The sequence below is a fragment of the Balearica regulorum genome, chromosome 5 (genome assembly GCF_011004875.1).
Source record: "Balearica regulorum gibbericeps isolate bBalReg1 chromosome 5, bBalReg1.pri, whole genome shotgun sequence".
NCBI classification, from domain to species: Eukaryota; Metazoa; Chordata; class Aves; order Gruiformes; family Gruidae; genus Balearica; species Balearica regulorum.
In genome coordinates, this window is record NC_046188.1 from 30343560 (window position 1) to 30359405 (window position 15846).

General features: G+C 37.1%; 1 protein-coding gene across 6 annotated transcripts in view; it reads right to left on the reverse strand.

The window, feature by feature from the left end:
* NUBPL (NUBP iron-sulfur cluster assembly factor, mitochondrial) overlaps nucleotides 1–15846 on the reverse strand; it is an 86683-nt gene that overhangs the window by 39208 nt on the left and 31629 nt on the right. For 5 of the 6 annotated variants that reach the window (XR_012835656.1, XM_075754033.1, XM_075754030.1 and 2 more), the window contains exons 5-6: nucleotides 14068–14107; nucleotides 13887–13977 (exon numbers count right to left, since the gene is read on the reverse strand). The exons of the other annotated variant lie outside the window; for it this stretch is intronic. Coding sequence is in view for 4 of the 5 variants with exons in the window: in XM_075754033.1 (XP_075610148.1) it covers nucleotides 13887–13977; nucleotides 14068–14107 (131 nt within the window). In the remaining variant the exon portion in view is untranslated. The remainder of the gene's footprint in view (nucleotides 1–13886; nucleotides 13978–14067; nucleotides 14108–15846) is intronic. 6 annotated transcript variants of the gene reach the window in all.

A 15846-nucleotide genomic window follows, 5' to 3' on the forward strand; every position in this document is an offset into this window, starting at 1 on the left:
GAAAGATTTCCTTGAAAAATTACTTAAAGATTCTTCTTAAACATACATAGACATTGGGAATAAGTAAGTTTCATGATGTAAGAAAAGAGATAATTTAGGAATAGTATAATGAAACATGGCATTTTATTTTTTTTTTCCACAAATATTTGATAAACAAAGGAGACATTCCCCAGACATAAACCAGAAGATTTTTAGTCCCTACGGAAACTTTCTCTGTAGTAGTGAAATAACTACTTATACCACAGTAGGATATTCCATAGTGCTTAATACAACTCCACACTTTCTGAACAAAGACAACTGCCCCTTTGACTTGTCCTCTGATGCTTAACCAATCTCAGAGCTCTGCAATCTAACACCATGAAAAACAGATGCACTGCAACAGTTCACATTCCCTCTAAGGTATTTCTGAGCAGCCTGTTCTGCCAACTTCAGAGAGAAATTGAGGTGAAGCATAAGAACAGTTTGCTCCAAAGATTTCCATAAAGAGAAGGGAATTTTCCTATTCTTTCTCAATATAGACTGAGTAACTTTTAGAAGTGCCTAGGAAGAAAGCCAGAGTGCTGTTCAATTCAACAACCAAACCAGAAACTGGCTGCCCCCTCCCTGGTGGCTTTTAATTATATTAAGAACTGAAGGCAAATGCAGTAGCCTGAAGTTTCTGTCACCTTCTTTGTATAACCTACAAAACTAAACAACTCCCAGAAGACAACAATAAAAAGGTTATTCTTTATGGGGTATTACAGGAGACGGAGGGGAGGCACTCAACACCGGGCTCCCACTCACCTTCAGAAAGCCCAGCCAGCGTTGCGTCAGCCTGCAGGGAAGGTGGCACACAGCTTTGGGGAGCCTGCATCTACACAAGAGTCTGGGCACAGTCTCTGGGGATGACTGAAAAGGAATAGCTCTGTGCATTCCCAGCACGACTGATGGGGACTATATCAGCCATACAGCGTGTAAAAGACTCTTCCACTAGGTTCAAGTTGTTACTACTGAGCTTTCATATGCTGAGATTCCCACTTCTTGGGGATTCAAAGCACTTGTTCTCTAAAAGATGACAGTTTGAGAAGCAAACTTTTATTATGCAGTCAGTCTTGAGACTGATCGTTGATCTGCTGCTCTCTACCACTGAGCCACAAACGGTCTGCGCTACATAATTTGCAGAGACTTTTCTTCAGAAATACACCACCTTTTTTTTCTTGTTCTATGATATTGAACTCTCTGTAGTTCAGCTGTTGAATAATGACATTTGGAAAAGAAATACGGAACGAGGCAAGTTTTTCTTCCTATGTCTTTTAGCAATAAAATTAAGCACAGAAGTAATATAAAGGTAAACAAATCAGAAGAAAGTACACTAGCATCACATCACCTAATTAAACCAATCACCAAGTTGATGCAGCTATGCTAAGCACATCAGCTAAACTATAAATCGTTTGACCTCTCCCTACTGATGCACAAAGGCAAAAACATTGTTTAGCTATCAACCCAAAGCAAACAACACATTTTTAAGCCAATAGCATCAGGACCCAAATTCAAGCCCGTACAATTTATATATGCTGTCTGATTCAGATTTTCCCTACAATAACAACAGAAGGCAATATTACAAGTGTTGGCAACAAATATCAAAAAGGAGAAGCTTATTAAGCCCACTCCCCATATGTATTTTAGCCTGTATTTCTGTAATGATGTTAAAAGCTGATATACAGTTTTAGACTCAATGCTTAAGCTATGCAACAGAAAGCAGTGTTCGCAATTCTGTTCACAAGTTATTTCACTTCCTTAAGCTTCAGTTCATATTCTGGTACAATAAGAAAATTTACAAATTCCTTATTGGGGTACCAACAGACTAATAGAGGCACCACTTCATGACCATCATCAAGGCTCTGATTTTAAATTAACACTTAAACTAAAAAAATCATTAGGTTAAAAAGGTCAGAAAATTCTGTTAAGTACAATGTTTCAGTTGGACTTGATGATCTTAAAGGTCTTTTCCAACCTTAAAGATTCTATGTATAAAGTTTTTTTGTACAGAAAAGGGAACTTCTACAGTGGCCACTCTGAGGCCTTCAGAAGAAGTATCTCAGAAGAAAATAACATGATAGATGTTATTCAAGTCACTTAAAAAAGCTGCTGAAGAAAACCCTCCAATATTACTTAAATTGTGCAATATAAAAACTGGAATAGAATCAATTAGATGTAGACTGCTGAACTGAGGCCAAAAGACAGTAAATCTCAATATACGACTTGAGTTTTTGCCTGGTGAGATGTTATCAGATCTCAGAGTAAGTCTTGAGGTGTAACATTAATTTTCAATAATAAATGTTATTTTTTTAAATAACCTGTTTTTCACAAATATTGACAAAAATACACCTCCAAATTTTCCATACTTAAAATTCACAAGTATATCTTCCCCAGTCACTGAATTCAAAATAGTCTACCCTTGCTAATGAAACCAGCATTGGAGAGTCTGTTTGAATTACCTCAGAGCACAACAACCAATAGTCCCAACAAGAAGGTGCAACAAGGCTGCGCAAAATATAGAACCTTTTAATTCCACGGGAAGATTCAAGAGAATGAGAGAGTGTTAAAGAATGTAAGCGAGAACAAGTGGGAAAGTGAGCAGAGCAGATGACTGACTTGCTGGGATTCTTGACTACGGGACTGTGACTGTGAAGGAGGTATACATCTTGTTAAAAGAGTTGCCTTTAGGCCAGAAAGGAGTAAGTACAACTGCATAAATGTCCTTACAAAGGCTGGAACCCAGAAAGTGCATTAAAAACGCAGATAAGATGTAAAAATGAAAAAAAAGAAAAAACAATTTAAAAATTGTACACATTTTGCAATTGCACACATAACATTCCGACAATTTAAAGATGTGCTGAATTCTTATTCCTAGAGTAGTAAGAGCATTTACTATGAATCAGACAACAGATAATCTGTGCAAGCATCGCATATAGATTGCCAAAATAACTGCTGTGCCCACAGAACTGTGCTTTTGCGTTCACCAGTGCCCTCAGTTATGAATCTGCAACAATAAATTAAAAGTGTTACTTGTATTCTAAACCTAATTAAAATAATTTGCTGAAGGTGCTGATATCATGAGTTTCAGGGACATTCAGTGATTACTGCCAAGTAAGGGACAGTCTTCATATTTTCATTTGCTTCCTAGTTTTTTATCTACCTCTGATTCTTACTTAATGGTTTTTATACAGAAAAAAACCTGTTTACATCTAGCAGAAAAAGTACTTAAAATGGGCCCACTTCAGTTGCATAATGAAAAAGCCGTATTCCAAAAGCATCATTCTGCTGGGAGAACATATTCCTTCTTTTAAAAGATACTGTTGATGGGAGCAAAACACTGAAAGAGGAGAAATATCTACTACAGCTTCATAAATAGTACAGAAAAGTAGGGGGGGGTGTCTTTGTTGGGGATGGGGTGGAACAGACACTAATCTCTGGTACCTTAAGAACTATTACTTTACGTTTCTGTCAATCACTTGCTATGTGAGAAATAATCACTTTCTACAAAGAATACTGGTACAAAACCTGCTGCTATTCTTGGATATCTGCAGTTGTTTTCCGGGAGCAAAAGAGATTTGGGAGGATGGTGTGAGTGAAGGATCAGTATGTCAGCTTGCAAGTTGGATTATTAAAAAAACCTCACAACTCTGTGCAACCAGTTTAACATATAGTAATTCAATATTAATTTTAAAAAGCTGTTTATATAGTTATATTCATAGTTTATTCACAAATTAAAATCAGTGTGTGATGCTAAACAATGTATCCATGTTCAGGCATGGGGAGCTTCCACTTTTGTTTTGATCAAAAAGATGAAAATGAAATGCTGAAAAATGAAGAAAGAAGAAAAGCCTAAAAAAGCAGCTTTAGTGAGCTCCCTGTATGCATTCAGAAACAACCCTAAAAATTCTTCCCAAGATCTGGACTAGTCAGGAAGTGAAATACCAAAATCTCCATTGAGCAGCAAGTTTCAACCAGAAGCCCATTGGGGATCCATTAATTACACCCGCATTTGTGAGAAAGGAGCAAGTCTTACAGACCCAATCTAACAGGCATGCTCTAAATGCACCTGCCAGTGATAACACTGAATTCAACACAAACCTGAGCACTCACAGCCACTTAAAAAAAAATAAACCAAACAAAAAACCTGCAAAGCCTGTGGTCCTGCTATTATATTTGCGGCTGTTTAATATCATAAATTAGACATATGAGAGAACCTATCCATGAATTGGAAGATGTGAGTTTCAATTTCGCAGGCAGGTGGCATTTACCTGAGCCACTGTACAACCAAGAATGCAAAAGCCATAGCAGCAACCAGGACCCTATACTAGGCCAGCAGCTGAAATATTAACCTGGAAAGCTGAAACTTCAGATTAACTGACTTTCCTGCATACCACTGGTCATGCTCCCCCTTCACACGCCTATAGTCCTGGCCCCAGGAATCTTGCATCCCTAGCTGCAGAGCAGAAGGTTTTGACTGCTGTATGTGATTTCAGGGCACTCTCCTGGGTAGTGGGAAATACAGGCTCAAATTCTAATCTGAGAAAGTAACTGAAATTGCAGCTCCCATGTCCTGGCTGAATGGTTATGGAAACTTCCCAGGCTGTTACAATGAACAAAGAATAAGCCTGTCAAGTTAAACCAAAAGAAAGGTTTTGGCACCTAACAGAAGATACTCAATTCTGGCTCTCAATCTCCACTCCACAGAGCTGTCCGATACAGCTACAATTAGGTGGTGAAATCCAGGACAAAGCCAGAAAGTGAGATACATCCCACAGGCTTTTCCTAATAGCCCTCCTGCTCAATATCTTCAGTATTGTTTATTTCCAGCTGGTGAACCTACTGACTTACACCAATAATTTCCACTTTTTCCACACCAAGCTCTAAACTTAGCACTCTAAGATACTGCACCTATTCTGTTAAGGCACTGCCAAAGAATCTGAAGGTACTCCAGGAGACCAAAGTAACCTCTCAGTACCACTGGTAATGGCAAGTCACGCATTCCCACCATCCCAGGTATGCAGTGGCTCCAGCCTAGGCTTTAGTTTTACTTTCCATTCCTGCAGGCAGGCACTACCTCCTAGGCACTGCAATGTTCAGCACAGCAATTTTTGCATCTAACCTACAGCAGCTAGAAAGAAGAGCAGACTCCCTTATTAGTGGAGAAGAATTTAAAAAAAAAAAAAAAAACAGAAAAAAAGAGTGGCATTAGGTGTCTGCTTTTTTTTTTTTTTTTAAAGTCTCACATAAATAATGGAAGCTTCATTTAGAAAAGATAATAAATAGTGCCTTCTCTTTTCCTAGTTCCTCTATCACCAGTATTGTGTTTAGCAAACACTTCAGAACATGCTTAAATTTCCAGCTCTTTCCAAGAAGGAGGCTGGATGCCATTTAGGCACAAAGTTCTGAACTGTGTTGCACAGAAACCTTAAACCTCAAGACAGTTTCCTTTAAAAGTTCAAGGGCAAAAAAAAAAGACAAAAGAAAAAAGAAAAAAAAAAAATCGGTTCTACCCCCAGCACAGCCATTTTGAGACATGAGCTCTCTGCCATTTCTTCCTGTCTAGTCAACAAACCCAGCAAAACAGTTGCATGTTTTGCATACGTTTTGTTTTATGCAAAGGAGAGCAGACACATGCATACCTGCGTAATCTGTGTGAGAGATGAGACTACTGGAAGCAGAGCAAAGAAAACACTCACAGCCTGTTCCCACAGCAGCAGTAGCTGCACAGTCAGAACCATGACAGCTGAGGAACCAGGCCAAGAAATGTTTGCTGTAAATACATTCTCACTATGTTGTTAGGCTTTTTTTTTTTTTGCCTTTTTTTTTTTTTTTAATCTTCAAAGACAGTTAAAATACATTTACTGCAAACGCTTCCAGTTCAGCAGTAAGTTGTTAGCTAATGTTTTTGTTTTCTTCTGGCTTTCCTAACACTTCCTTCTATGACTGTCAATTCCTTTCAGACACTATAATCTCTTTTCATATCAGCTGCTAACGCAAGCCAATAAAGCAACAGGGATCCGTATAGATCCTGCATCCTTCATTAAGGGAAGAAAGGCAACAGAACAGGTTTTGTAGCTTCAGCTGGAAACTAAAAGGAAGAATCAAGCCCACATTGGTTCAATCATACCCATCCCAAACCACACAGGACCACTCCAGTCAAAGGGTGACAGCAGGAGTACTCAAACTCCACAGGGAGTTAACCTGGGGGACAGAGGGGTGGAAAGAGGGAGCCTTCTGTTATCTCCCACACTTTTGACTGCAGTACATCTCTGAATCTATGTTTAGCTTCTAATCTCCAGGAAGTACAATCATTTCCTTTAAATATGTACATACTGATTGGGACTGGTTAAGGCAGTTCTCTCTGGACAGACAGGACCTTTCAAGGTGATTATTAGCATATTTGAGCAAATTAGTGATGATTATACAAATTCCTGTAACAGGCTTTTCTAAATATCAACATCACAACTAAAGCATGGTGTAGAAATTTCGGTGGGTTCTGGATCTGACGAAATTAGTTTATTCGTCCTTTAGTCTTAGCAAAATAAATGTAACAAAAAATCAGTATAACCCTTTTTTAAAACAAATTCTTTTATAAGGTATGAGTGGGTCATCTCCTTACCTTGCCCTTGAAAGCTTCCTTAATTTCAGCGATAAAATGAGGGATGCCAATTGACCTTCCTTCCTTTAAATGAAAGCTTATTAAAGATTTAAGAAAAAATCTCACAAGCAGAGTTATTGTTTACTGTCTGCCAGCTGTAGATGCAGTCTTCATAGCATATCAAAGTGCAGTCTCAGCACTGCAAAGTTTGGCCACTATTTATTATTGACTGTTGTTCCTCTTCAAAATATCTCAATAGCAGATCTTGACCTTTCTAAATACAACAAATGCATAATATCAATGATCTTATGCGTAGGGATGAAAATGTCTGCATCTTTTTATTTTTGTACTTTGGATCACGAAAATAAAAATAGAAAAGCATCCCAACTAACTAAAGATGCAACTGCTCTTACTGTTCTGAAGAAAGTCTCAACTTCCCCCCCCCCAAACTATAATGCAGCAGACTTAAGCCTGAACTAACAATCTCTGTACTCACCTCAGGCTAACATAATTCAAAACAGGAAAATACAGAAGAAATATTTTTGTAATTGCTGAAATGGTAGCAAATTTTTCACTGTAGTGACACCTGGTGAGACTACTGTATTTTTGAATTATGCACTGCAAAGTATAAACACATCTTTGTAGATACATGGATAAATGCATGAAAATTGTGAAACACCAGTCAATTTTTAAATTAGAAAGAATTGTCAAATGGAAGTTGTTGCCAAAACACAAAATACAGAAAGAGGAAAACAACCTTAATCTGCATTTAGCATATACGCTCTAAGTACATCTACTCTGCTGATAAACAGATGAGTGTGCACTGACTGTTAAATGTGTATTAAAAGGCAAAAAGATGATAAAAGTTTGAAAAAAGATGCTAAGAGCTATTCGTGTTTCTGACTACCTTTGCAATAATTTCCCATTGCAGCATCTCACTCTTGTCCTGTCTTGAAAATTTACTGCCATAATGCAAGTTAAATGCCTTCAATGGTTATCTTTTGATAGAGTGTCCTTCCTAAACAAAAAAAAAAATGTTAAAAATAAAATCCACACTCGAAAAAAAAAATCTTCTGGCTTCACTGCAGTGCTGCTTCTTCACTTGCTCTTTACATTTACAATAAGAATAATTTTCATCATTGACTCACTATTACTATTCTGGGGATTCTTTCAATTCATTCAAAATATAGCTGCAAAAAAATCAGAGCCATCAACTTGTTATTGTCGCCTTCTTCCTGACCCGATACATGTCATTCTCTTCTAAATCCCATTTCACTGCTCCCTCTCATCCACCAATACGCTCTCTCACTAATTTTATAGTGATGAGAAACAGTTTTTTGCCCATACTAATAATAATTTCATCTTTCAGCAAGCCCCAAATGACGTTTACCACATAAGCAATGAAACACAGCAAAACTGGAATTTTATGCCAATTTGCTCAAGCCATGGATCTGAAGGATAAGAAGTTTTTGCTACCCTTAAAATCCAAGGCTTGCACCTGTTCTCCTAAGACAGTGCCAAAGGGTATGAAGGTAAATCCAGGAGGGCAAAGTAACCCCTCAGATAGTACCTCTGGGAATCACAAGTGACATATTCCCACCATCCCAGGTATGCAGTGGCTCCAGCCTAGGCTTTAGTTTGAGTTTCCATTCCTGCAGGCAGGCACTACCTCCTAGGCACTGCAATGTTCAGCACAGCAATTTTTGCATCTAACCTACAGCAGCTAGAAAGAAAGAACAGACTCCTTTATTACTGGAAAAGCATAGGAGGTGTCTAATGTAGGCCGCATTTTGAAATTTTTCATGTAAATAAGTACCACCAGTATTCCTGTTTAGCAAACACTTTAAAACAAGCTAGCCTTCAAATCCAGGTCTCCAGAGTCCACTCCTGAACTCATTCCTGCTCGCCTTTCTTTAATCTTTCTTCTAAAAAAACTGGACATAAAAGATTTAGTCTACATGTGTAACTTCTTATTTTAAGACATCTTTTGCTGCCATCTTTGACTTTTTCTTCATCCAATTTAGACTGTAAAATACTCAAGGCCGACACTGATAGCAAGACTTTTAAAAAAAAAAAAAAAAAAATCAACCTATGGTTCTCCATGCACTAGAGGATGGCCAGATGCCTTAGACTGAGTTTCATAAAAGTCTGCATCCTAGACAGTAACCTACTAAAGCTAACACAAAAAATTGCTGTACGTCTCCAGCACAACCTTCTTTATGGCATTGCTACCCAATTCTAAGATGCCTGAGAGCACATCAATGCATACAAGCCTAGAATCTGTTCATGTCTTCCTTTAACCTTCTCAAATAAAAAAAAAAAAAAAAAAAGCCCCCAGTTCTCTGTGTCTCTTCACATACTAGATGCTTCACCCCCTTTATCACCTTGATGGCTCTTTGGTGGAGAAAATATACATGCAAGGTAGCATGCACCATCAGAAGTTACTCACTTTTGCATATATCTGCAAAAGATGTTTAGGTTGTGATGATTATCAGTTGTGGTGAATGTCAGTGATACATTTACAGTAATCTCAGGCATTTTTAACATATTTTATATCATTGACACACACATATATTTTGGGAACCTGAAACAGAAAGTGTATTGTGCTCAATGGGAAAAAATGTATAATAAATTTTTTCATAAATATGACAAACTATCAAAGGAAGCTTAGATTTACTTGGAAGTTGTAAATACTAGTATTTATATTCCTGCGCATCTCTCAAAAAGTGATAACACTACAGTGCTGAACACTGTATAAACACAGAATGAAATTTCCGCGGTCCCAAAAATTTAAGGCAAAAGACAGTATGTGGACACAAACAGAAGCCAAAGGACAACTCTTTCTAAACAATGTTAATCAATCAGGCAGATGGCTCAGCATGTAGTACGTACCTACCTTACTAAAAATGTTCTTGTTATGTATTGCTTCCAAATCAAATACACACAATTCCTTCTAATTTGGAATGGTTCCCCCTAGTTTCTCCATTGTTCTGTTTGTAAGATACCTATTTATGCACACAGGCAAACAAGACGTTGCAAAACTGTGAAACTTTATATGCTGAAGAACTTATGAGATTTAACACAGCATGTTATAAACACACATGATAAATGAGATTGGACTGATGTCTACAGACACCACATACAGAACATTCTGCTGCATAGAACATGCACAGTAAAACAGTCAATGGCAGTGTGATAGCTATTTTACCAGGTATAAATACATTTGCTTTCAATGCTTGATCTATTTTTCTTGTCTTCCCAAGTGCAGCATTAATGTATAGCTAAAATAAACCACATTTAAAGATAAACTGTCCCCAAATCCACATATGCAACCTCTCCGATTTAAATGGTGGAAAGGAGAATACCAATAACTACATATACACTTCTCAAACAGTAGCAAGTGCACATAGTAATTTACCAACTATTGTAAGTCAAACAAAAATAGTATTGAACATCTATAATCTGCTCTATGGAGATGGGCCACTTCAGGCAATGATCAAAAACCCCTAACAACATAGTCTCTATAGTCTTTGCTCTCCAAGAATTAAATACTACTACTGTTACAAAGTTAATCTTTAAACATAAATTTTTACTGTTCCATTCACTCCACTGTTGCTTTTATGGTAGCTTTTTCATGGAGGCTCTTGAAATACCCCAGATCTCACAACCCTCAGTCTGCTCAATATTTCAAAGACAATTTATCCATCTGTCTGCATATTCCCTATTCCCAATCACATATGATACTCTACAACTACTTATGTATGATAACTAAGTATCAGAGAATTATGCTACAAAAAGGTTTGAGTACATTATGTGTATTCACACATACACACTCTACTATACAAATACCACCACCATTACCTCTGGCAAGTGCAGGTTTTGAAGCAGTTCTTTTCTTAGTAGAGGACAGTTTCAGAAGGAAAACAGCACGTCTCCATCTCTAGCCAAACTCTCAAAATTACATACAATTGTAATAGTCACATAAACTGAGTTAAAGTTTTTTTAAAGGACAAGCCCTATTCATCAGCTTTGGGTTCAGCTAATAAAATAATTTTTATTATGGCAGGGAAATTGGAAGAGTTAACACCCAGATAAGAGAAAAAGATCACTCTGCAGTGTAAATGGGCCTACAGTACATCTAATCATGTGAACAAATAAGTCACTTCTCAGTCATGTTAACTTTGGATAATTTCAAGGCATGTAAACTAGAGATATATTTAACTGAAAGAGTTATATGTTTATATAGAATCAAATGTTCCATTACTGTTTGTAATTCACTTTTGCTACAGGTGAAACAAATTTCCATATGTATTTCTTGTTCTTTCAATAACTTATCATCATCCCTTTCCTTCTTTTCTATTGAGCAATATTTTTATTAAAATAGGACACATTATGGAATCAATATGCTATATATTTTCATTTATATACTGATTTGATACACATACATCAATACATATGTAATGTATGTAACACATTATACTAAACTGTTAACTTCATTTTGTATTAGAAGGCACACTTCCTTCAAACTCTGTTTAAGGAAAAATGATAAACCTTCCTTGCTTGTGAGATACGGATTACCAGAGAAACACCAAGCACTAATTTTGGTCTTCAATATTCTTGCCTGTTATCTACCAGATTGACACCATACAACATACAAGAACAAAGGTAGCTTCTCAGACTACACAGGTGGCAAAAGGAGAGCCTGGATTTAAAAGGTGGTGTTTTATCTGAAAAGCGATGAACATCCTGGCCATATGCAAGAAGAAGTGAAAAGAGACAAAAATGAGGTTGGACTCTGGACTGTGCTGAAAAGCCATTCATCCACTGAAGAAGTAAAACCAGAGGAGGACAAATATACACGTATTACAAAGAGTGAGGTTACATGCAGTAAGCATATGAGAAAGCACATAATGTATATATTTAACAAACATATTTTCCAAAGAATTCCAGAAATTTAAGTAAGTTGCAAGCGTAAGAGAAGCATTTAAGTACTCATTACAGGCACAGACCAATTATGAGTTAACAAGTTAATGAGTTAACAAGTCCTCATTAATGAATTTGGAAACTAAGCCTTTCAATGCTTTATTGGAGTTTCTGAAGCATGATAAATTCTGGAAAACAGACTTGTTCATATGGAAAAAAACCAAACAAGCATCCAAAGTTCTTTGCAGAGTGAACGCATAGTCTTGATGCTCCTAAAACAAACAAAAAACCCCTCCACCACCATCTAACGATAAACACCATTATAAAATACCACCAATGGTTTTAATGCAAAAGTCTGGGAATCTCTGTTTACTATCTGGCTGATTTAATTATTTTAAGAACTTAATATTTTATGAGCTTGTCTGAATGCATGCAAGCTCCTTATATTATGCTATAGATCTCGATTAGGGAGCTAATTTAAATGGTTTATATGTAGCTATAGAGGTAAAGCAGCTATTTCTTAAGAACGTAGTTTCAGAAAGTTAAATACAAGTAGAAGTATTTTACTCTTGCAAGAAACTTTATCCTGTCAAACAAAAGGTTATAGCTAAGACCAACCAGAACAGATAAAGAGAAAACAAGGAAAAATGTCAAGGCCCCCAGCAGATCACAAAACTATTTCTAATATAAAATGGAATCATAGTATCTTTAAAATACTATCATCACATGCTGTGGTCCTCTCATTTAGGTGTCCAAGGCTATAACACTATTGGTTCTGCAGTTAACTCCTTCTTGAGACTGACTAGTAACTATGTCAGAAGGGAGACTGCAGTTTTTAAAACCAAAATAGCATATGCTAATCTGGAAAATTTATTAGTTATTTTCTAAAAACCATCTGTACATCAGATAGAACCTGCTGGTTCTTCCTGTGATCTGTGAGCTTCTTTCTTCAAAGCAGGAGATGCAAACAACTTTTTCCAGCACAGACTTAAGACTACCCTCGTCATCATGCAGAAGCAAAATGCTTGTGGGGAGAAGAAATTTAGCTGTAAAGCCTTCCTCTTTCAGAATTCAGGTTCCACTGTCAGGGAAATCACTGATGCCCTGAGCATTAATGGACTCTGTCTCGTTCCTAAATCATGGTCAGCCAGCATGTAACTGCTTTGTCGGTTGCTAGGGAGCAACAAGCTCATTACACAGCATCATCCACACCCTCCACAAGGATGCTGGCACATGCTTCCCATCTGGGGATACTCCTGATTGAAGTAACAGCACTGGAGTGCCTGCCAGTCTTCAGTCTCCCATGGTGGAGTATGCCAATACAGCAGGTGCTAACTTCAGCTCTGCCTTCAAGGTTTTAGGCTCTAGTCTTTGTGAGCCTGGCCAAAACAATGCCAACACACAAAGAGGTCAGAACAGCCGTCCACAGCTATTGGCATGGATACTCCTTATTTTTAAAGGCCAAATCCAGACAAAGATGTTCTTCCTGAAATTTTGACTTATCTGACTAGGGCAATGATTGCCACTACTCTAAAGTCTGTGTTAGTGAAGAATTCTGTAAAAATGAGAAAGCATTGGGAAAAAAAAAAAAAATCTTCTTTTCAGTCATCAAGGGAGCACAAGATTTGCAGGCATTTACAGAAGACATACAGAAACCTAGTGATCTCCAAGCTGTATACATTAAATCCCTGGAATGGATGTCAGCCATGAATAATCAGGGTCACTTCAAAGTCTAAACATGCAACCTTAATGCATTTTTTCAGCTGTTTGTCTCATTAGCACTTCACAGATCTATTCACAATAAGAGGGGGGGGAGAAGAATCTGTCAAGAAATAAAAAAGCTACCTCGCTTCCATATGCCAGGAAATTTATTAGCTAACAATATATCTGCATTACACAGAGATGGTATCTAATGATTTTCATGTACCTGTCATACGTCAAACGCCATCCAAGAATTCTTAGTGCTGGTGTATTAACAAGCACATAAGGGAATACAGCTGTAGATATGCATAGATACCTATATATTCAAATCCTTAGGCAACTTCAAAATGCCTTTTTTTTTTTTAACAATCGCATAAAGAAACATAAAAAAGAATGAGAAGGCAGGCAAATCAGGATGGATTCACTCATCAAATGCATGGAACAAGGGGATAGGTAAATGCAAAAAGGTGTCAATTTTCCCTCTTACCTGAAGTTAAAATTAAATTCTTAAGAATTTAAGATGACCAAGATATAAAAATGCTCACCAATAATATATAAGATAATGTCATGGACACTCATGTATCAGTTAAATGCATTTTAAAATAACCGATTAGTTTTAAACACAAACATGTACCTAAGTCCTTACCTGTCTCAACAATTTCTCAACAGCTGACATTACCATGAGCCCTCTCCATACAACTGGGGCAGTCTCTTCTATCAAGAAACCCATAGACATGCTGAAAGAACAAAGCAAAAACTTAAGATTTCCAGCACAATACCAAGAACATCTATAAAGAAGCTTGATTTAAATTAAAACATATGCTCACCATGCGATTCCATAATTCTTAAGGGGCCTCATTAGATTTTCTAAAACAGAAGCAAACAAGGTTTTTTTGGGGGGAATTTAGTTTTCGGGTTTTAGGGTTTTTTAAAGAAATAAGCTTACACAATTTTTTCCCTTTTAAGAGTTGTTTTCCCTCACTGTTAAAAGCATTTGTCTATTTTTTCCCCCACAACCCTTCAATATATTTACACATTTATCTACGCTACCCAAGAACCTGGCCCCACTTTTTCTTAGATTGTTACATTTTACTGATACTATTCATCTTTTGCCAGAAAAACAATGCATTTGCCCTTAATATAATGTCACTTTGTGCTGCCAAAACTGACTTTATCTATTTGTATGAAATTCCCATGCTGCAAGGCATAAATCCCCTATTAGGTTGCCTTCTACAATACTTCACTAGATGCAGAGTCATTTATATCAGAACAAAAATTAAAGTCCTATAACACGATGAGATTCACTAATCTCATGAACCACAGGATCATTCCAATTAACATGCACACAAGTGTTTAGGGGAATTCTTCTCCTTGTACCAAGTCTGCTTTGGAACCCCAGAGGAGAGGTACCAAATAAAGCCACCTTTAAACTACATGCTGTCAACAGCTCCAGGTAAGAAGTCCTGGATTTCTTCAGACTGGCAGAAATCTGCAGGACTTCTAAAATTTCTGTAGGAACAAAAGATGCTTATTTGAACATTGCAGAGGTAATGTCCTTGTCAGGCTCCATATTTCTATGCTTTCCAGTGTCAAGGAAAAAAAAAAAATATATATATGGGGGGGGGGGGAAATATTGTAATTGTTCTGCTGGCAAAGGGGCAAGCAGAAAGTAAACAAAACAAAACAAAAGAGTGCATTCAAAACAAAACCTTGCAAAAGCCAAAAACTCCTCTTTATAATCTCTGCCATCTAAATCCACACCTTATCTCAAAATGGCGCACACACAGAACAAAGAACAAAAGGAAATTTATTTGGCCTAGCTGGTTTATTTTAAGAGCATGCACAGGAAGGAACCAGCAGAAAATAGAAAGAATACTTTGAGCAATAAAAAAATATATTATAATACATATTTTGACAGAAACCTTTGATGCACCCAAAGTAAAATATATAGAGAGAGTAAAATAAAAACAATGTGAATATAATGCAGTACATTCAGAGCTGAACTCCAAATTCAGACAAAATAACACCCAAGAGCACGCAAATTAAACAGCTAAACTCTACAGATGAAAGCTTTCAAGCAATCAAGTAAGTGGGCATTCAAGCCATGTAATTTTGTAGAAATATAGCTGAAAATAAATTGGGTGTTTTGGTTTACAAATCAAAAAGAACAAAACAGGAAGCTAAACAAATCACTCGCATGACTATTGCATTCAGGAATGAGTATGGAACTGCTATTGGAAAAGAGATGAACTTGGACTGATGCACTGCACCAGTGTAACACAACTCTTCTACTGCAGCTCTTTTCAGTGTTTAGTCAGGGCTTATTTTGGTGGCGTTATGCTGTCTAACTGCATTTCTAGGAATCACAGTCTTACTTCTCCCCTCTGCAGTAAGAGAGTTATGTTATGAAGAGGGTGATGACATTTGAACTTCAGCCTAGAGCCATCTCTAAGCACTGCCCTTGTAAACAACATATGTACCACCACAAGTAGTAACACTGTTAGAAGTCTTGAGAAAAATGACTACATATTTACCTCTGAGAGGCTTTTAATAAAACAAACGGGATAAAAAAGTATCTGCAACAGCATATATTGCTGCAGATTCAA